A 21,099-nucleotide genomic window follows, 5' to 3' on the forward strand; every position below is an offset into this window, starting at 1 on the left:
ACCTTGCAGTTCTTCCACCAGTACTTGTTCTTTAGCTTGGCTGCACAGCTTTCAAACTGGGAGGCTCCGGCCTGGAGAGCGTCTGCTCTGTCATCCAGCTCTGAAAGCTTCTGGTCCCTTTCCAATACCTTGTCCACATTAACCCGCATTATATCCACCACCTAGCCACAGCAGTGGAGCGGTAAGGAAGCATGATGAAGAGAGAGAGGAGAGACAAAGAGGATGATTGCATAGTTTAAGATGCGTAACAGTGGCAGAAGCTATCAGACTTTCATGAGCAAGTTGTCACAAACTCCTGGCAAATTGCAGCAGAGGTCATTATGTATTAATGAGACCAGGCCTTTCTATCAAACAACAAGGAGACGTCCATGGCTTACATGAATCGGTCACTGATGAGGTTTCTCAGCTATACGTTAATACTCTCAACATATTGCATGAAAACCAGGCCAGCATCCCAGTCTGTCCTGGTCCATCTCACCTCCTCAACTTGGGCCTGCGTCTGTTGTAGCCTGCGGTTGCTGGAGGTGTTGGGTGGGGCTGGAGGGCCACCACCTGGGGCTCCATCTGCCCCTGGGGCTCCTGGAGCACCGGGGGCTCCACCTGGGGCAGCAGCATCTGGGGCAGACCTGAAAGAGGAGCACAAGAGGAAGAGGCTAGTCGAGTGAATCTCTTAATGGGAACTGAGCAAGGCTTTGTGTAAGAGCTTATCAGGTGAAGGAGTCAATTAAGTTCATGAATTATTAGTTACATGGGTCTTTAGTGAAATCCAAATAAGGAAAACTGCATCTGGAGGTGCAAATGTATGCAAAGTAGGGGTGACAAAAGGAGTCAAGCTGGAAATAGAATTGAAGTCCCTGAGCTCAGTGAAAGTGATGTGCAGGGACGGAGGAAAGGGTTAAAGAGAGATCCAGCAGGGGGGGAAGAAATGGGTGCAGGAGGTTTAATCAAGAGGCTGGAGCTCCTCTGGGAGAAGCTACTGACTCAGCCTGCTGCTGCTGGAGGCTTTAACTCAAATCACAAACACTGCAGGGGGAAATGAAAAGTTGACCGCTGTTTATCGGTCGATGGTTTTGATGTTCAACACCAAAAAATAATCAAATATTTGACTCCCAGAAAAATCACTATTCCCAAATATGCTTTACAAGATTCAACATTCTGCATATTAACACATTTCAAATCAGAAGTGAAACTGGCTAAATAGGACAATGGGACGCCACCTTCATCGTTAAATAACAGCTGGGACGCAACATTCGGAGACGCTGTGACGGAGAAAATCACTTGCGTCAGCAAAACTGATCAAGCTGAAAGAAATCAGTGCGAACCAAGATGGGAAACAAATCAAAGGAGCAAAAACTGATCGGAATATACATTTGTCGATTCTTTTCATGTGTGTTAGAATGACGTTATGACGAAAAGAGAGCGATAGAAAATCCGCATGAATACTCACATCTTCTATGCAGCTGTATGGACCTGACTCACGGGCAGCGGAGGAGGGGTGATGGGCTGAGCGGAGGGAGGAGGGAGGGTCTGAAGTGCAACACCACGGGGGGGAAAACAGCAAGATCACTGGAAACCGGAGAGCTGATATACAGGGCAGCGATCCAACCCGGAGTCCAAATGTTCAATTAGCAAAGTGATCACAGTGCAGCGCGATCAGCAGCTGGAGGAAGATGGAGGATGTTGGAGGATGTTGGAGGATGTTGCCGCAGTGGAGCCGATGTCTACAGCAAAGTGCCGCAATACCGAAACTGGCGTCGGGATGAAGGGTTCACTCCGTGTAATCTCAGAGGGGAAGTAGTTGTGCGGTGTAATCCACTCGGGAGGAACCCACGGGAGCCTCTGCGTGGCGCATGTGGTCCGACTCGTTCCGGTCGTCAGCTCCCCTGCCGGGCTATAGACGCCTTGTTGTTATTAGTTATTAGTCCGGTCCGGTCATGAACGCGCAGTCACCTCCGAGTCTGTGTGTATGTATGTGTATGTATGTGTGTGTGTGTGTTGGCCGGGATGCGCGTCCTCCTCTTCCTCCTCCTGCGTGGGCTGTTATGGCACCGTGTGGGCTCCTGGCACTGCAATGATGCGTCTCTCCCCCTCCTGCCTCTTCGACTTGGACTCGTAACGACGGTGCGGTACCTCTCCCCCCCCCCCCCCCCCCCCCCCCTCTTTCTCTTCCTCCCCCCTCCCCTCCTCTCTCCCCTCACACTTTGCAGTACTGCAGCTCTCTGTGTCGGATAGGACGACACTGCGGTACAGCCGAGTGTTGACTCGACTGTTTACTCCCTCTGGCCTGGTGGGATTCTCCCGACCCCCCCCCCCCCCTCTCTACTCCTCATCCTCATCCCCGATTGTAAAAGATCCCTGTCCAGTCGGGCTTTATAGGATCATAACCTTTCACCTCATTCCTATTTTTATCCACATTTCCATAGAAGTGAGAGTGCAGGAGTGGAAACAAAAATAGCCCTGGGAAAGTGAGGATGCAAGGCTCAAACGGAGATAAGGAGCCAGATAGCATAAGGGGAAAAGACATGGATCAATAATGTATCAGTGTTCTTTAAATAGAAGTATTAGTCTTTTTTTTTTGTACTGAATCGTCTACATTTGCTTTGTTCCATGTCCCTGTATTGGTGATTTACTCACATGTAAAAGTGCTGCCATCTGGCCTGCAGTGTTAAATGTTACTGTGTCATAAAGGAGCTCACGTTTCTCATTTTAATAGTCACGTCTCATCTGCCCAGTAAGAAATAACGAGTTCTTCTCCTCCGCTGACCCATCTAGTCTGCTGATGTCAATGTTGTCGAGTGGATTTGGGTCCAGACTCTTTAGTTTCCCCCTCCACAGAAGATAAGGGGTTAAATCAGAGGTTTTCCTGATGAATTTAAGAGCTGAACATGACAGAGAAAGCTATGCAGGAGAAGAAGATACACCAGCACAAGGAGGCTTTTCACAACCTGGCAACCCTGGCACATTACAGATCAATACAGCACGATTACCTTTAATAAGAAATAGCTACGCCTTAGTAGAAAGTGGCATTTATCAGAGCAATGACTGTGAGCTCCATCTCTGACCTTTGAACTCTGAACTTCGTACATCCTGACATCTGAGACCTACAGCTTACAAGTCTGCGCCTCAAAATTAAAGCGTAATTTGCTTAAAAGGGCAAATAAGCCCCTTCTTAGATTATATTGTAATTTATTGACTTTTATATGTTGTGAGTTTTCAGGTGAGCTGCTTGTAACCAGAATAACTTCCACACACATCAATGTTTCTTTATATAGATTATTATTTAGAAAAAAAAGTCAAATGTACACATCAGTGACAGCATGACATCACACAGTCCTCATCAATAACAGCTGATGTGAAGCTGTGTGTGTGTATGTGGGTGGATCCATGTTATCGGTATTTGCCGGTGCGGTTGAAGCGTCTGTAGAGGAAGCGGATCCTCTTCTCTAGGTTGTGTCGGTCCAGCGTCATCATTCGGTCTCCCACCATCCTCTTCTTTCTAATTAGACGCTGCAGTTCATTACCCTGGAAACCCTTCAGCCAGCTGGGGGCCACAACCAGGTCCCGAGGGTGGGCTTGGAAATCTCCTGCAGACACAAGAGTGAGGAGATCATTTACTGCAAACTGTATGAATGTGTGTGTGTGTGTGTGTGTGTGTGTGTGTGTGTGTGTGTGTGAAAAGAAAGAAAGGGAGAAAAAAAAAGTCTTTCTGAACTATGATCGTCCAATAATCAATCATTGATTCATCAACTAACTGACTGAGTAATTACAAGATGTGGCGGCTTGCTGACTTGTCTCTTTTCCTGGAGGACGTTTGTTTTCCTTCCATTTTGTTCATCAGTACATGTTGTTTGGAGCGAGCAGGAGCGGGGACACTCACCTAGGATGCCGATGTTGTCATACACCCCAAACATGTTTCTCTTCTCGGTCCACCTGTCCACGTGTTTGGGCTGGGGGATGGCGTGCATCCTGATGTGGCAGCACACACCTGCAGCACAACATCAATCACATCAATACTGAATTTAAGGCCTTACCTGGTCTCACAGTCTGACTGCTGTTATTATTATTATTATGGTGGCATGTTAGATTGGATAATGGAATTCCAGACATTCCTCCCCCCTCCCTTCTGTATTGGGATATTGCTATTAGATGAGCTGCACATAAGTGGTATGCTGAACACACACACACACACACACACACACACACACTCAAATAGAGAGTGAGGAGAGAGGGGGTGTAGAGTGAGAGAAGAGGGTGTAGAGTGAGAGAGAGATGGGGTGTAGAGTGAGAGGAGGAGGGGGGTGTAGAGTGAGAGAGAGAAAGATCAGGGTGTAGAGTGAGAGAGGAGGATGAAAAGTGAGATAAGAGGGTGAAGAGTGAGAGAGAGATGGGGGTGTAGAGTGAGAGAAGAGGATGAAGAGTGAGAGAAGAGGGTTGAAGAGTGAGAGAATAGGGTGTAGAGTGAGAAGGAGGGGTGAACATCTCAAACTGTTAGATGGGACATACATCCCGATAAGACCAAACATACAGTAAACGGAGCCACCATGACACAGTGTTACACTTACCTAGAGAAATGGTTCTGGCGGACTGCAGCACAGAGCCAGCAGAGTGACACAGAGACGCTCCGGTCCTCAGCAAACCTCCCAGCACGGCCATGGCCTCGGCTTCCTGGAATGAAACACACGTTAGTACTCACGTTAACAGCGTAAACACTCACGTTAACAGCGCAAACACTCTGGTTAGCTACACTGACCCCTAACACCTTAGCTAAGCTTCAGCTAGCTGCTGTTAGCACTTCACAACGTATTACAATTATGAACATTACCAATATTCGCGTCTGTCGGTGATCGTATTCTAGCAGAGTCGTTTTTTGTGGTTATAACGATAAACTGGGAGGTTGGACAGAAATATAGACGCTATTGCAGATTTAACGTGAACAGACTGGTCGCTTCCATCTTACTTTGAGTCCCACAATGCACCGCGCCGTTACCGTAGTAGTGTTCGAGCGGCGCATAAACAAAACAAACGCATCGTCATTTTTTTTAATAGTCAAACACATATGTGCTCTATGAACCGAATAATAAAAAAAAACTATTATTATCATAATTTTGGTGAAGAAAACGTTCAAGGATCCCTGCCTCTGCTTGTCACTTTGACTCTGTTTTTCTACCAATAGAGGGCGCTAGCGGCAACAGAGTCGAATACTATTATTATTTATGTTTACAGAGCTTATTACAGACATTACAGACGGACAACAGACCTGTAGTCCATTGTCAAATGTTGAACCTGCTGCTTTGTGACAAAATAGATCAACTTCAGCTTGAAAGTTATACAGTATATTGGTGAGAATTGTAAGGTGTCCTAACATAAAAAGATGGGATTTTCATCAGTTAAAATCCACTTATGAAGGTCAGAGATAGTGGCCAGAGAATCTGCTGGTTTCATACTAAATGAATTAATCTGACTGCAAACTAATCAGTGAGATCAGCTGCTGAGCAGGAATGCAAACCTGCAGACTGGCAGGCCGTTTGTTCAATCTGTCATTCAATCTCATTCTCATTCCTCCTTATCATTCTCTCTCTCTACCTCCATCCCCCCTGTGGCATGCATGCACTCATGCACACACACACACACACACACACACACACACGCACACACGCACACACGCACACAGCTACTTTCAGTTTTCAGTCTTACTGTAATAGAGAGCTGGATGGAACTGTTTGTCATTTTCAAAGAAACCAATACAGTTAAACCGATCTTTAGTTCTCAGTGCTGAGACAAAAACAAAAACAATATCAAACATCAGATTCCATGATGCTTTAACAGAACCCAGCTGCAGACTGTTCACTGTAAACCTGCTCCTCTGCACAAGTGCATGTGTGGGCATCTTTCATTACATTTAAATGATTTGAGTTGTTATTTTATATACCATAAATATTACATTGGCCTTTGTTTTATATTTGCAAAACTTTGTGCAGGGGTGGAAAGAAATGCAAACATCTGTGAGATAAACAAATAAAGCAATAAAAAATGGAATCATTTCAAATATCCTGGTTAATGTTATGCATAGAAGGAATCAAAAGCATCACAGTTGCATCTTTGGCACATGCAGTTCTTGAACTTGACACCTTTAATCCTTCAGTCAGCTCAGACGCAGTTTAATCACTTCTGTTTCCGCTGCCAGTAAAACTCAGTGGAACATTACATTGTTATCACCCACACACAAGCAAGACCTACACAGAAGCGCGATCATGTGTTGCTGAAATTCAACCACAGCACAGTTTACAATAATTCACCATACATGTTAGCCTCTAATGTTGCAAGTGTTCATTTGGTTCTTAAACGTTTATAATGCTCCAATCAGAAAGGAAAACCTGCATTTGTGAGATATTAAGGAACAGACGACTCATTTGATGAACCTCTCAGAAAAATCGCTATTTGACTGTTTTCCAAGGTAATCCTGATTAACATAGTATTCATCTACATGCATCAAAATGTAAGTGTTTCCATAAAAAGGGGCTTTTCACTCAAACCAGCTCAACCTCATATTCACATGCAGTGGAGGTGACTAAACATCAGCTGTAAGAAAGACCACCTCATGCTGAGTGACACACACATGCCCCCAGCAATCACTAATGTTTATGCGGTGGTCTTTGCACCACAACACCAAAGTGTGGCACAAATATGACAGCAGCTGATTTACATTTGAACAGTGGACGTGTTTGATGTGAGGACTGAGGGCGGCTCAGGCTCAATGAGATGAAAAGACAATGACTATCAGTATCACTCACAGAAGCCTGAAGTAAATGGAAAAAGTCGACACAAGCAGAAGAAAAACACCTCTGAGCTTCCACCCACCCACTCACATGTATCAACACATCTGTGAGAGTGTGTGTGCAAAGAGTGTGTGAGAGCATCTATCTATCTATCTATCTATCTATCTATCTATCTATCTATCTATCTATCTATCTATCTATCTATCTATCTATCTATCTATCTATCTATCTATCTAAGACAATAAGCAAACCTGTAACTTGCTAAAAATCCTTACTTTATCTCTCAAAAGCTCAAAAGTAGACTCAAGATAGTTCAAATGCTTAGCCATGTTGTCAGTATATTAGTGTACTCTAAAAAGTATTTGATGAAAACTATGGCAAAGGTTTTGATGTCGATGACCGATACACAAGGCAGCACCTTTTCTGTACAGCAGATATCAAGTTCAACAGTACAAAGTTACACATACCTGTGTGTGGGAGATTGATTGCAAGAGATGGGACAGGATTCACTTTCACACTTTGACTGACAGACTATAATTGTGATGTATTGGGGACTTAAGGTGGTGTCCTTTTACACCTCCTGGTTAATCATTGGTTGATCTAACGCTTCACAAGCACAAGCACTTTGTGTATGAAATGTGCTATATAAATAAAGTTGTCTTGCCTTCACACATGCTTCATTGGTGAAATTCAAGCTTCAATGGAGAGAAATTCATCCATACAGGACACAGTTTAATGAAAATGTACAAAGAATATACTCAACATATTATGACAGGTGGTTCAACTATTTTGCTCGTAGTGACTTGTCTAATGTCTAATGTCTAGATAATTGCTTTCATGATGTGCACAAGTGACTGGATGATGTGGAGGTGGAGCAAGTTGTTTTAAGAATCTCAGAAATGTACCAAAGGGACTGAGAAAAACTGTAATTAGTAGTTATTATTAGTTGTACATGTAAATGTGTTATTACCATATTACCAAATAAAAGCTTTGTATGCGGTCTGCTGCACGGGCCTGACTGGGCGGATCCATATCATGGTCATAGCTGGAATGGCAGAGCGAGACTTATTGACGAACAGGAAAAGTAAGAAATGTAAACCAAGAGAATGATTCATCTTTCATAAACAAACAAATGACGGAATGCATTGCCTCTTTCTCATACTGCTGATGGGGATGAGAGCTCTGAGATAATCATCGTCTGCAACTGACTGGCAGTGACGATGACGGACGACGGTTTTGCTGCACTTTTACCATCTCTGTTCCACAGAGCTCAAGCTGAGGTTTCTGTAAATGATACTGAGCTGAACTGTAAAGTGCTGAGTGCTAATTCACTACAGTGTGTGTAGGGTAAATGTAACACACTGCTCAGTCTTTTTTTTAGCACCAGAACATTGCTTGACAGAAGCTTTATTATGGGTTACAACAATAAATTCTGCACCTATCTGTTCTTTTTAGTTTGTTTTTATAATTATTATGTAGACTAAAATAAACCAATATTTTCGGTTTTAGCAATGAAATGTACTCAAGTATCATGTGAAATTGCAATTATAGAGGAATCAAATCATGAAAATCTCCTTAACTGAAGATACCATGTGAGATGAAAATTTGGATCTCCTGTTTTGACATTTTGACACTTTTAGATCAGTTGAATGGTTGTACATGAGCCATACACTAATACCCAAGACTACATGTACATACATTTCACGTCAAACAAAAGTGGGAGGCAGAAAGAGAATGAGAGAGAATCCGTGGGAGGAAGTGGGTCTCCCTGTTTACCTCTTTGTCTTACAGTTTCCAAAGTATATGACGTGACAAAGCCAGACCGCATCAAAGTTGCAGTCACGTGATCACAAAGAAACTACCAGATTCTCTTCCTTTCCACCCCCATCGGCACCCACAGCCCATATATACACCTCACCAGCCCTGCTAGAGTCTTGAGAGGATGCAACACGTAAAGAGCAGGACGCTTACTCAGGGAAAAAAGCTTGAATAAGAGAAACAGTGCTTCGAAATATTACAGTTATAAGCAGATCAATTTTGATCAAACTCAAAAAAGGAAAGAGAAGATGTGGGAATACCTCATCTTTGGAGTGATTTCCTCTCTCATAACAGGTAATTTATTTTTTTTTACTTTTATTTTATTTTTTTTTACAATTTGAAGCGACGAACCCAGCATTGATCTTTGTACTCTGAATGTCACTATTTTTCTCAGACTAAATTTGTGTTTTTTTTCCCTCCAGGGGCTCAGTGTGAGATAACTGAGGTGATAGCCGAGTCAGGCTCTGAGGCTGTTTTACCCTGTGAATGTCACCCTCCTTCCAAATCTGCTCCTTTCGTCTTGTGGAGTAAAGAAGGCAGAGGGTAAGACACACAGCATCTACCTCAAACTTACACAAACAAGCCTCCCTTAATCCTCAAATTGATCTCCATGCTGAGCAGACTGTCCTGTTATTGCACCTCTGTTCACAGCACTGTGTTGAGAAAGGAGAGAAGTGGGATGCGGTTTTGGGGTCATGCTTGGATGCAGCATGGGACCCAACGCGCACACAGCCCCCAGGCAGAGTTTACAAGGGGCGAGTACAACCTGCACATCAGGGACGTGAGGGACGATGATGCAGGAGTTTACACTTGCAAAGTGCAAGACAGAACGCACTCTGTTCAAAAGACAGTCATGCTCAGAGTCATCAAAGGTAAAAAAAAAAAAAAAAAACAACAACAACCCAACAATACAGATCTTCATCTCACTGGACTCAACTTTAGATCTATATAAAGTATGCATACATATCACATTTTACACTACATACATATTAATATGCACATCTACATGATTTGAAATCAAATATTTTCTGTAATTTATTTAAAAGATCCCAAAACAGTACTGCATACATACAATCCAAATGTAAACCCTCCATACATTAGGGATCCTTGTTATAGAATAGAATTAGCCTGAGATGCATCAGTAAGTGTGTCAATAATCTTTTCCTTACTCTTATTCCTTACAGTCTCCATCTCCTCATCACCTTCACTTTCGGGGAATAAAGTTTCGATCCGCTGTAACGTGACTCCTTGGCCTGAGTTGGCCACTACACAATGGGCACTGAACGGAGCCCCATTCAGGCCTCAGGCTGAAATGAAAGTGATCACCTCAAACAGAGACACAGCCAGCGTTGTGCAGGGAAAAGCGACCGAGAGACTGGCGGGAAACTGGACGTGTGACGTGAGCTACAAAGGCACACAGGGGCGAGCTACAGCGCCTCTGTCTGTGAGAGGTGAGATAGAAAAGACGGCCTGAAAATGCAGATGTTGGTTTCTGTTTTAAAATCTGTATTTCCTATTTCTTGTAATTCCTCTGTGAGTGGATCAAGGCCCAAAAACTATGACACCTCTCTTTCTCTTTCACAGGCATTGTCCACCCAAACACTGACGACACCCGAGTGTACGCTGCAGTGGGATCAGCACTCACTCTCCCCTGTGTGTTTTCCTCTGGTTTAATCCCCACTGACCCCCTCTGGGAAAGACTGAGCACTGGATCTCTTTCTAAACCTGCCCCTCACCTCCTTCCTCCCTCATTTGCTCCGTCCATCGTGTCCTCTAACCACCCATGGGACAAGTCTGCCAATTTAACCGAGGTGCGGTCTGAGGATGGGGGCAGGTACAGATGCTCCGCCAAGGTAGAAGGAATAAGGCTGACTAGAAGTATGCAGCTCATCGTGGCCAAAAGTAAGCTTATACATTAATGATTCACAGGTGCTTTAATAATCATTCACGATCCATTTGATTACATATTTTGTCTTTTTTCCCCATTTCTCCTCACAGTCATCAGCAACATCCGGTCAAACAAAAGATCCCCTGCAAAACTGACCTGTCATCTGTCCGACCCCAAAGAGATCACTGGATACGAGTGGGTTCATGTGACCTATGACCTCAATGGCACCCAGATTGTTAGGTCTATCCAGAAGGGGAAGGAGCTCGTGGTCGACATGATGACAGGAGACAATTTGGGTGAATGGGTGTGTCGTTTCCATGGGAAAAAAGGCAGTTTGGGAAATGTCACCTCTGAGCTTCAAGTGATGAGTAAGCTCTCTTCTGTTATTCTGTCCACAGATATGATCTGTCATGTCATGGCCTTCTCATCTGACTGTATTTGCTGTGTTTGTCCTCACAGGTAGACTGACAGGAGACGGTTCCTCTGGTCTCTCACATAACACAGCCACAGTGATCGGCCTCTTCTTTCTGCTGCTCGTCCTGCTGGTCGTTCTGGTTCAGATATACAAGAACTATCAAAGGGTAATTGTTTCCTCCTGTATTCAGATTTGAATTCAGACTTTTTCTCTCAAGCATGTTGATTTAAAAACGACTCAGAATGATTTCTAACCAAGATCTAAAATTAAGGGATCTAATAAAGTCCTTACATAAAAAAAATCATCTCATACCAGATATTTACTATTTATTTTTTATTTTACAATTAGAAATAATGACTTCATGGGTGCTTGAGTTAACACATCAGATCTTAACCACTGTTCGTATCTCTTTTTCGCAGAGGAAGAAGATCTTTCAGTTCCCTGCTCTGGAGACTATTGTTCACACCATCTCCAATGAACGGGAGGCCAGAGAAAGGCATCAAGTTAAAAAGTAATGACACATTCAAGCAGAAGCATGGCGGGAAAAAGCTGCTCTTAACTGAAATGAGACCCACTTTCTCCCTGTCTGCGGTCATTCGGGAGATTTTTATTTGCACAAGTTTTGTACATATTTTCTAGAGCAGACATTTGTAGCAGGACCGACATTGCAATTTTCCTTTTTAAATTTGCAGTTGTAAATATTTTTTTGTAAATGTTTTTTCTATATGTTGAGAATAAAAATGGATTTAGAATAAAATACATTTCACTGAAATGTGTGTGTGTTTCTTTAATATATACAATCTCAGATGGGAAATAATATAAATTAAGTACTGATAAAAATGTTGTATTTACAAAACACACTGAGCACAGGTGTGTAGGTATTATAAATATACTGTACTGTATATGTTACATTATTTTACACATTGATACATAATTACAGAATCATTAAAGAACAATATTCAGAATTGATACAATATCCTGAAATATCTGTGCAAAAGCATCTGCAAATGGAAAACATCTTCCTGTTAAAATTGTCCCTCTGTCATTCAGATTCATCAGCTGAACTTTGACGGAGCGTACTGTGAGTGTTTGTGATCTCGGCTCTTTAGATGATGGCATTTTGGTATTGCACCTTCAAAGCTACACCTGGCTGCATTCTCCATCGTCTTGATCTGCAATTCTGTTAAAATCCCAAAAGGTCAATGTTCGGCTGATGCCCTCCAGAAGTCCCTCGTCTCTGAGGCCGTAGTCCGCAGGGTTTATGTGATCTATGACTTCTTCATCATCAAAGCACCAGCCTGGCCAGTCCACATTTACACCATCCGAAAAAACAAGGCTGCAGAGAGAAAAAAGATGGTTTAAATGATTTGTTTTTACACTAACTACCACTTACATGTGCAGGCTCTTCCCCCAAGACACAACAGGCACATCAAATAATAATAAGTTTAAGTAATAAACTACTTGTCCAAAGATGCAAAATCACAGCAAACACATCAAATAAGATCGCAATAACATAAAACAAACAAAAATGTCCAATAATATATCATAATAATATATTTTGCATACAAAATGTCTGATGTTTAACAAAATATTAAAATTTTGAATAAGATAAAACTGGAGGCAGAATCACTGAGAGCAGACAGAAATGGAAGTTTCCATTCTCACAGAACAAAATGTCTATTAGCTGCCTACACTTCAACCATAACTCATTTCAAAAGTCAAGCTTTGAGATGACTCAATAAAAAAAGTGTATATTTTATTCAGGGACCAGTTACAGTGTGAGTCAGCATGGACCATTCTTACCTTTATCTCTCCATGATCTAGCCTACATTTACCAAAACAGTACATGCAGCAGATGTGGCGGTTAAGACGAGTTTGTGCTAGATGGCAAATTTCTTTATGTCACATATTATTCAGTGTGTAACACGCACATGAACTGTGTATGACAGCAATGTGCTGTTCAAAGCTGTCTTGTAGATTCACGCAAACGTATTTCAGGTTAGTACATAGTAGCTCCTATTTTTGCAAACTACTGCTTGTAATACTACAGTGTTTACAGAGAACACTGTATGGTTTTATGTGTGGTATACCTTTGTTGCAAATGTATCTACATGCTGTAATTGCTGCTTTCATAAGTGCACCTGGACCTCATCTATGGCATCAAGACTCAAATTTGATTCTAAAAAACTTATACCACATATTATTACAACCACACAATAAATGATAACAAAAGTGTTTTTTTCTTACCTGCCCTTCTTGTCCTCATCTTCATCTCCATCCACCAGCTGCTCCTTCCATCCTTGGCTCACTCTTAGGGCCCTGCGCCTCATCAGCTCCACCTCCTCCTCCTCCCAGTCTGTCTCTAGTTCTCCCCCCTCATTCCCCATCACACCATCACTGTGTGACAGTGATGGTGTGTTGGGGAATGAGGGGGGTGGATGCCAGTTCCTTGGCTGCCTACCGGGCATTGTGACAATTCGCCCTGTCTTTACTCCATCTCGGTCTCTGACTCGGCCTTTGGCTCTCTCCAAAAGGCCCTCCAGACTGGAAGCTTTGAGTCCTTGTTGGCTTCTCTGAGTTTTTTTGCCGTGCCTGTTATCATATTCAGGTGGCTCAGGATCAGACAACGTAACAGGATCTGGAGAGGCTCTGTCATCTGGCATGTTCCACAAAATCGCTTGGTTTGACTTCACAGTCCTCAGCACCCGAGGGGAATCAGAGCTCTGGATAGAGGAAGTGGAGTTTCTCTTGTGATTGCTGTCTGAGTCAGAGTTTGAGGAAGAGTTGGTGTTTGATGTAGACCTAGCCAGTCCTGAGCCCACAATCCCCTGCTTGGGTATCTGAGCAGAGGGGCCCTGATGGCTGTTGACTAACCTCCTCCTCCGCAACCCAGGAGACCTCAAATGTCTGGAGAAGCCCCAAGCTTCTGGTACAGGTTCCTCTTCTTCCAAACGGCCATTTCTCCTGCTTTCCTGGTTTGTTGGGAGGGAATCGGAATCTGTCCTTGAAGATCTTCCTCCTTCGTTTGTCACTGTTTGAAACTCAGGCATCACCCAGGGAGCCGCTGATTGGTACCCTCCGTTCGGAAGGGGAAACGTGTCTGATTGGTTGATTGGATAGTCAATATCTGGATATCCACCCAGTAAGAGAACATGTGGGCCATTGTCTTGGTGTCTTAATGGGTCCACAGAAAGTTCCCCTGTGGAATTAGCATACAGATTTGGAACAGATTGCGATTGCACCTGACTGTTCCAGGTCACCCTTCTCTCCTGCCTCCCTTCTGCCGTATACTGAGTCCCTGCCTCCTCTTCCTCCCTGTGAGTCCTGCGTTGTTCTCTGACTCCCATTTCGATCCACTCAACTTCTTGCACTGCTTGTTGCTGGCGATTTAAACCCTTCAGCAGTAATTTATGTTGATTGTCAGTGGACCTGTTTGGCCATATAGAAGGCTTAGTGTTGTTGGTGGTTACTTCATGTGGAGGTTCATACTGTGGCTCGGGAGCTTTCGACATTAACATCCCATTTATTAACAGGGGGGAAATAGGCTCCTCTTTAAGTTTGTCAACAAAAGTCTCTTCTCTGGATTGCCTGTGGGGATGTTGCGATTTCTCCACATTAGCTTCCAGTACAGGTTCCGCCTCCAACTGCTGGATTTTCCGGTTCTGAAGTTGCGTCTTCTTCTCTGTGTCTCTCAGTTCCCTCAGTGTCTTCTGACAACACACCAGAGACACATTTACACTGTTTAGTGCAATGACTCATACAGCTACATTACTAACTGAAATTTGGAAAAACTTTAGTCCAACAGAAAAAGGTGTGGGACCATATTTCTCATTTTCTTTCATTGGTTTTAAAATAATCCCCATTTTTTCATGCTCAATGTTTTAAGTTCTGAACATCTTCTACTTCTTCTTTCAGTAAATCAATCTGCACAACATTTGCTCTTTTGAAACATTGACCTGACTTCCATTTCTTTTCATTTGCTCCATCTATTTTTGAAAATAAATACCTTTCAAAATATAAACAGAATTAGCCTGTAACGTCACTCTAGAAGTTTCATTTGGAGTTGTTACCTGTGCATGCAGGATGGTGGAGACCCATCTGGCACAGCTGTCTGAGGTGCTGGTTGCAAATATGTAGACATTCATAGCACACCAAAGCTCACCGACCTCCACAAGCACAAATGAACCTGGGAGAAGGTGAGAAGATGAGAAGATGAGAAGATGAGAAGATGAGAAAATGAGAAGATGAGAAGATGAGAAGACAAGAAGACGAGAAGATTCATGACGATTCACAATGCCGCCTATGTTGCATCCGTGTCTACTGGAGGATTTACTCACAGCCGTCTTTTAGTGGTATACAGAAAGTTCTGTCCAGGGCCAGAGGGGGGCGAACTACCTTCAGTCTCTCTCCCTTCTTTTGGACTTTGGTCATTAGAAGAACATCGGAGAAAAGTAGAGCCACCACTTCCAGCTGCATCAGCATGTGTGAGAAAACGGGAGTAAGTCGGGACAATTGTGAGGCAGGGTTAAACGTATGGCCACTCAGCACTCACCTTGCTGTCCTTTCTGCCCCGAATCTTTAAATTCTCCTCCAGCAGCAACTTCCGGATGACTTCAGTGCCCACGCCTCTGATGGGACACGTCAAATCAAACTGGCAAATCTCTCGAACAAACTGCAAAGGAGGCATGAATGATAATCAGTGTAAAGTCATACATTGTTTTTATGATACATTGCCTATCATCTTTATGTTCTCTAACATACTGTCATACTGTGTTTTGCTGATGTACATTCAGTGTGTTTTTGTCACTTTGTGTTTCATCTTTCATGCTTTTCTCTGCAGTATATGAAAAGAAAATCAACCTTGTCGATTTCTTCATTTATTCCCTCCACCTCGTATCCCTCCACCCTCTGAGCAGAGATGGACAGGGCGAGCTCCTCGTCCTTCAGCCTCAGGTAGTCGTTGATGCTCTCCAAAAAATCATTCACAGTGGATAACTGCAGCGGAGTAAAGGAAGGAATGAAGTAGGTTAATAAGAAGGTTGGAGTCAGTGGTTGAAACAGGATGCAGATATCATTTGTGCTGCAGTCCTCACCATGCCTTTGACTGTCTGCTGCACATGTGGGTCCTGACTGTTTTTGAGCACAGCTTTGAGCAGCAGAGGGTACTTTGTGATCCTCTGATGTGGTTTAGCCTGCATGTCCCCTATTCGCATTCGCTCACACATCGGGTGAGTCTCCACCCACTGAAAAGGAGGGAAACACAAAGAATAATGACAAATTCCTAATACTTCAAAAAGCAGAAGAAAACCACAGACTCACACTGCCATAATCTGCTAATATAATATAAAGATAATCTGATGCACCAGTTTGTAAATTTGAGCAAATAAGTCCTGCTCTAAACTGGTGCCTCTTTCTATTATCTTGGAACGTGGCTTTAATTTTCCTAAGCTTTGTGTCAAGACCTGTTTGACTTGTGTGCATTCAATTTTGCGGCCTTCAACTATGTGCTGAGGTTGAATCATTGGCAGGTGGCGTTGGCGTGACGAGTGGTTGTCCCAAGGGGAGCGGGGGAGCTCACAAGCTTATGAAAATAACATAAACCACAACACCTCCATTAATAACAGAGGAGTTTGTCATCACATTGCATTCCATTCAGAAAGATAACAATGTGGTTTATGAGGGTGAGCTGCTGCAAAGTGTGTGTGAGTGACCTTGTACCTTCATAAATGTGCATGTTTGTGTTTACTAGTAAGTTTGAAACGATTAACTAATTAGTTGGTTTACAGAAAAGCAATAGATGTTTAACAATTGATAACTCTTGTGAGTGTGTGTCCTCTGAGTGTGTCGCAACAAGAAACATGTTTGTGGTAATCTCTCGTTTTTTTCAAGTGGAAACGCCAAGCATGAATTTGTTCCACCTTCTTAAATACCATGATTTGCTGCTTTTCCATGTTTCATATCAACATAAATGAATGACTCTGTATTTTTATATTATATATTTTTCACCTTTTTGTGGCATAACCTACAACTCTGATGGTGCAGCTGGATTCACAGGTGTGTATTTTGTGCTACTGTACCCGGACGTAAACTTGGAGATGCGGGTTGCTCTCAGTCCCTCTGCGTGTGAACTCAAGCGTGTTCTCCTCTTCCCAACAGTACCGCAGGTAGGAAGCGAAGCGTTCAGGAAACTATAGGACATGAGGGGGAAAGGATGAATGGAGAACAATATGCGGACACACACTCCTAATAACAGATGTGTTTTCATCCAGTGTTACCTGCAGACACCCAGCCTCTAACCTCAAGGGGTCAAAGGGCTTGCCTGTTCTGCGGACTTCCTGTAACATGGGATATATGACCTCCTGCCAGAAAAGCTGGTGTGCACTGATGATGGACCGGAGGTTGGAGAAAAGCAACTCGGGTGAAATCTGGCACAGAAAAAGAAGAAAAATCATCCTTTTAACCTAAGCAGGCGGCTTTGTGTGATACTTTCCGTGTCCTCAGCGGAAATCTTCAAACATTCTGTTGTGCTAAATGTTCCACTTGTATGCGTTTTCTGTATCAGGCAGAGCGGATGTTCTCATTGTGTCACAAATGTGTGCCAGTGGTATGCAAAACAGTGGAAATAGGCCTGCAGATTACATGTGCGGTTCAGAGAGTGTGAGTGTTTTCATCTGAGACGAATGCAGCACAGACTGACCTCCAGGAGGAATCCTTGCTGGTGCACGTTTATGAGGGCTGCAATCACCAGCTGAGAGAGACAAACGCACCATCAAACCTCACGTAGAACATCTCATTTTCCTTTCCTGACATGATTCAGCATTTAGTATCTTACATCTTTGATGATCATAAGCTTGTTGATATAGGTGAGCTCAGTGTGGACAAACTCCCACAGCGCCTCCTGTTGGTGCCTCTGAGTTTTAGACATTGTCTGGCCATGAAATGAGGTCAGAGGAGGAGAGAGCAAAGACAAATGGAAGGACACGATTATTGATGGATGCTAAGAGAATGTACAAAAGCTCTAAGGAAGGTGAAGCCATTAAAAGGCCGTACTGAATGAGAGTGCACTATGTCTGTCCAGTTTTTCTCCAGCGTGGTTCCCTGACTTTCCTCTTTCCATCTCCACCTCAGACTGATCGGCACAGCGAAAGCCTCCAGCGTCTGCTTCAACACGTCCAGCTGCTCCTGAGTGACGGGGACAGAAGAGGGAAGAGAGAAGAAGACGGAAGGGACAAAGTAGAACGAGAGAAACAAAACAGAAGTGAGAGAGAGGAAAGGGGAAATGTGACAGCACAATAGCTGCTGTGAGTATATTTAAATGTCAAAGGAGCAGAACAAGTAGAACTGCAGTTGATTGTGTGAGTGGGTGGCATTGTTGTGTCTGTATTTGTCCCCATACATGTCAGCCTATACAGCCATGAGCAGCAGAATACCTCAGCCGCTGCGTTCTTGTCAGACACTCCCTGGCTGAATAAGACCTGTCTCAGTGCAGCTCGGGGTTTGGCTCCCACTGATGCTCCTTTGCTCGCTGTTGCAAAGTCAGTCACGACCTTCTGCCTGGTCCGTCTCTGCAAATCAGTATCAGACATTGTATGTTCAAGTGGGTTTTATCAGGGCGTCTTCTTTTAAATACTTCAATTATTTTTGCTATGGGTACATCTGATCAGACCCATTTAAAAATACAACACCACAAAACAGTCTTAAGGTACTTAGATACTCTTATACAATAAAATCGTCAAATTACAAATTTAATTTCATATATTAAATCTGAAAATCACTGGAATCAGCCTTTAAAATGTGTAACCTTCTAAACATAGAAAGTAAACAATCCCCTCCCAAGTCCTCAGTGTTCCCACTGGACCCACCTATGGAACATTGAGCAATATATGAATCCAGGGTGTGCATATCCACCTGTGCACTTATTTGAAGTATTTACAGAGGTCAAAGGTCTTCTGCTGTGACATAAATCAAGAGGCTGACACATTCTGTACCTGATAGCCTGATGTACCAAACTTCTGTTTGTCTGCTGACCCCCTCTGGTGGATGATTGAGTCTGCATTTGACGTCGTCCCATCAACAACCTCTGACTCTTTGCCGTCTGTATCCCTCTGCCTCTCCCCCTCCGCTCCATCTCTCCACTGCAGAGCTGTTTCATCCATCGATGACTCATTTCCCCCACCGCTGTTTATACTTGGTGCCTTTGAAGAGAAGCTGTGGATAAACTAACAGGGTCACGCTTTGCCAAATGAAGGTGTGTGTGGGGTCATTGAGGAAGCAGTGGAGCACAAGGAAATGATTTACAAGCGACAGGACGTTGTAATAGATCATTTCTGAACCGGTTTACTGTCTTCTTTTGGGTGTCAATGCTACATTAAAGTTAGATCAACCAATGAACTCGACCTCAAGACAGAATGAGGTCATGTAAACTACAGGGCAAGACAACATTCTGATATAAACTAAGCTGTGTGTGTTGCATCCTGTATCACTGACTGATAGGTGATACATAGGTGGAGGTGGACTACGCAATAACTACACACACAATAGAGAAAAATAAATACAAGACAATATCATGTTTATATATAAGATTTACTAAGCTAAAGTCAATCACAGAAAGGCATCAGAGAGCAGCAGTAATGTTTAATTGCTTACATTTAGTCCCTGTATTAAAAGACCTGACAAAACCCCTTTGTATACCTGTAGATAACACACTTTAGCTTCACTGCAACATTCATTTGTAAGGAAATGGTCAGGTAACAATCACAAGGTCTGAGCCTGTGTATAGGTTTATTCTTTACGCTATTGTAAAGAAACTGTGACACCAAAGTGACAGAGCTAAAGCATGGCGATCAAAGAGACAGCATTACTACAGCATCACAGGAGCTGTGAAGACCATTAACAGGACACCAGTTGGTTCACACGGCCACAGCTCCGCTTACACAGCCCTGCAGCTTGTAGTGTCACAACTGGACTCATGTGACATAAGTTCACACAAACCTGACATCAAAACCTATAGCGTGTCCTGCCAAAGCTTTAGGTTACAGGGAGGAATGTGTCTCAATTCCAAGGGAACTCTCCAAGAAATTCCTCTCTGTTTCCCATTGCCTGGAAACGGTGATCACACTCATCAGTCATGCCGGTATAAGGTGCAGCAAAGGCACACAAACAGACGAGCAGAATGCAAATTTGTGTATTGCACAAACACGCTTGTGCACTACTGTCAAACATGAAAGACTCACACAATGATTTCATCACTGACATACCTGTTTACAATCACTGTATCCCAGAGTAGCAGACTAGAAGTGTTTCTTCTACGATCAAATTGGAGTTCTAACACTGACACGGTTTAGGATCAATACTGCGTCTATTGACAGAAGCCTGCTGGTTGTTATTTAACTTGAATCAACAGATCAGAATACCACAGTAGAGTCTGTGACAGCTCACAGAAATACAATCACAAGGTGTCAGAGTGAAACCTTATGTCAACTAAGGAACATGTAGCTCTGAAACACGCTGAAGCCTTCTTACACCGGCACTTATGCTTTAAACAAATAAAAATAAAGCCTTTACCTGGGTTTGGTTGGATCCATTTTGTTTCACACAGTCATCTTTGGTTTCTGTTAGCTTTCTCCTCCTCTTTCGCTCAGCCGGGATCGGTCCCTCCCTCTCTTCCTTTCACCTGCACCCCTGCCCTCTGCAACTGGCCGGACGAGAACAACTGGATTCTACAGCCAACAAATCGGTGCTCAGGGCTGGTTAATGTGTTGCACCTAAAATGTTTAGAAGAAGGTGCTGACTGATCACTGTGTCATGATCCACTGTTGTTCTTAGTCAATCAGGCTTATTGATCGCTGAGTAAGAGGAGGAAATCATTGTCTCGTGGCGCTGTAACTGTGTTGTGTAACATGTAGGCAGGTGGGAAATAGATCACAGGTAAGAAGAAGTCAGTTGGGGGGGGGAAGTGAATCTAGGTGGAAGAATGCTGCTATAGGAGAGTAAAAGAGAGACGGAGAGATAAGCTCTTGACAAAAACGCAACAGTTCTGTTTGCATAAGACTCAAGTCTTTAAAGTAAGTAATTACTGTAAGTGTTACACACTTAGGAATGTAGAGGGACGGCATGCCTGTCATTACAGAAACAATTACATTACATTATTCACTGCACGCACACACACACACACACACACGCACAAATAAAGACATGACACA

At 43.3% G+C, this 21,099-nt stretch overlaps 3 protein-coding genes across 3 annotated transcripts; 1 reads left to right on the forward strand and 2 right to left on the reverse strand.

Annotated features, from left to right (window-relative positions):
- Positions 1–3,259: 3,259 nt before the first annotated feature.
- Positions 3,260–4,977, reverse strand: mrpl51 (mitochondrial ribosomal protein L51). Its single transcript, XM_076154744.1, has 4 exons — positions 4,823–4,977; positions 4,563–4,665; positions 3,878–3,985; positions 3,260–3,584 (listed from the first exon to the last, which is right to left on the reverse strand). Exons 2-4 carry the CDS (start codon positions 4,651–4,653, stop codon positions 3,388–3,390), a joined length of 396 nt encoding a protein of 131 aa, XP_076010859.1. The 5' UTR covers positions 4,654–4,665; positions 4,823–4,977; the 3' UTR covers positions 3,260–3,387.
- A 3,717-nt stretch (positions 4,978–8,694) lies between these two features.
- lag3 (lymphocyte activating 3) lies at positions 8,695–11,455 on the forward strand. Its single transcript, XM_076154792.1, has 8 exons — positions 8,695–8,888; positions 9,017–9,137; positions 9,246–9,466; positions 9,779–10,045; positions 10,179–10,496; positions 10,593–10,850; positions 10,942–11,063; positions 11,317–11,455. The coding sequence occupies exons 1-8, from the start codon at positions 8,843–8,845 to the stop codon at positions 11,410–11,412; spliced, it is 1,449 nt and encodes a 482-aa protein (XP_076010907.1). The 5' UTR covers positions 8,695–8,842; the 3' UTR covers positions 11,413–11,455.
- A 364-nt stretch (positions 11,456–11,819) lies between these two features.
- plekhg6 (pleckstrin homology domain containing, family G (with RhoGef domain) member 6) lies at positions 11,820–20,662 on the reverse strand. Its single transcript, XM_076154791.1, has 15 exons — positions 20,462–20,662; positions 18,886–19,105; positions 18,328–18,462; positions 17,948–18,079; positions 17,730–17,825; positions 17,595–17,645; positions 17,173–17,322; positions 16,975–17,085; positions 15,991–16,140; positions 15,758–15,892; positions 15,450–15,569; positions 15,235–15,367; positions 14,968–15,083; positions 13,145–14,607; positions 11,820–12,233 (listed from the first exon to the last, which is right to left on the reverse strand). Exons 1-15 carry the CDS (start codon positions 20,479–20,481, stop codon positions 12,038–12,040), a joined length of 3,228 nt encoding a protein of 1,075 aa, XP_076010906.1. The 5' UTR covers positions 20,482–20,662; the 3' UTR covers positions 11,820–12,037.
- Between the last annotated feature and the right edge of the window lie 437 nt (positions 20,663–21,099).

Source organism: Genypterus blacodes, unplaced genomic scaffold, assembly GCF_046128005.1.
Source record: "Genypterus blacodes isolate CSIRO-AG114 ecotype Tasmania unplaced genomic scaffold, CSIRO-AGI_Gbla_v1 ptg000063l_1, whole genome shotgun sequence".
NCBI classification, from domain to species: Eukaryota; Metazoa; Chordata; class Actinopteri; order Ophidiiformes; family Ophidiidae; genus Genypterus; species Genypterus blacodes.

Bases quoted from the DNA above. Each gene is read 5' to 3' on its own strand.
- mrpl51 (XM_076154744.1), bottom strand. From the start codon at position 4,653: ATGGCCGTGCTGGGAGGTTTGCTGAGGACCGGAGCGTCTCTGTGTCAC. The intron at 3,986-4,562 runs GTAAGTGTAACA...GTTGTGCTGCAG, and splicing joins CGCCAGAACCATTTCTCTAG to GTGTGTGCTGCCACATCAGG. The intron at 3,585-3,877 runs GTGAGTGTCCCC...TTGTGTCTGCAG, and splicing joins TGACAACATCGGCATCCTAG to GAGATTTCCAAGCCCACCCT.
- plekhg6 (XM_076154791.1), bottom strand. From the start codon at position 20,481: ATGGATCCAACCAAACCCAG. The intron at 17,826-17,947 runs GTACGGCCTTTT...TTTCATGGCCAG, and splicing joins ACATAGTGCACTCTCATTCA to ACAATGTCTAAAACTCAGAG. The intron at 15,368-15,449 runs GTGAGTGCTGAG...ATGCTGATGCAG, and splicing joins GGGGCAGAAAGGACAGCAAG to CTGGAAGTGGTGGCTCTACT.
- lag3 (XM_076154792.1), top strand. From the start codon at position 8,843: ATGTGGGAATACCTCATCTTTGGAGTGATTTCCTCTCTCATAACAG. The intron at 8,889-9,016 runs GTAATTTATTTT...TTTTCCCTCCAG, and splicing joins GATTTCCTCTCTCATAACAG to GGGCTCAGTGTGAGATAACT. The intron at 9,138-9,245 runs GTAAGACACACA...CTCTGTTCACAG, and splicing joins TGGAGTAAAGAAGGCAGAGG to CACTGTGTTGAGAAAGGAGA.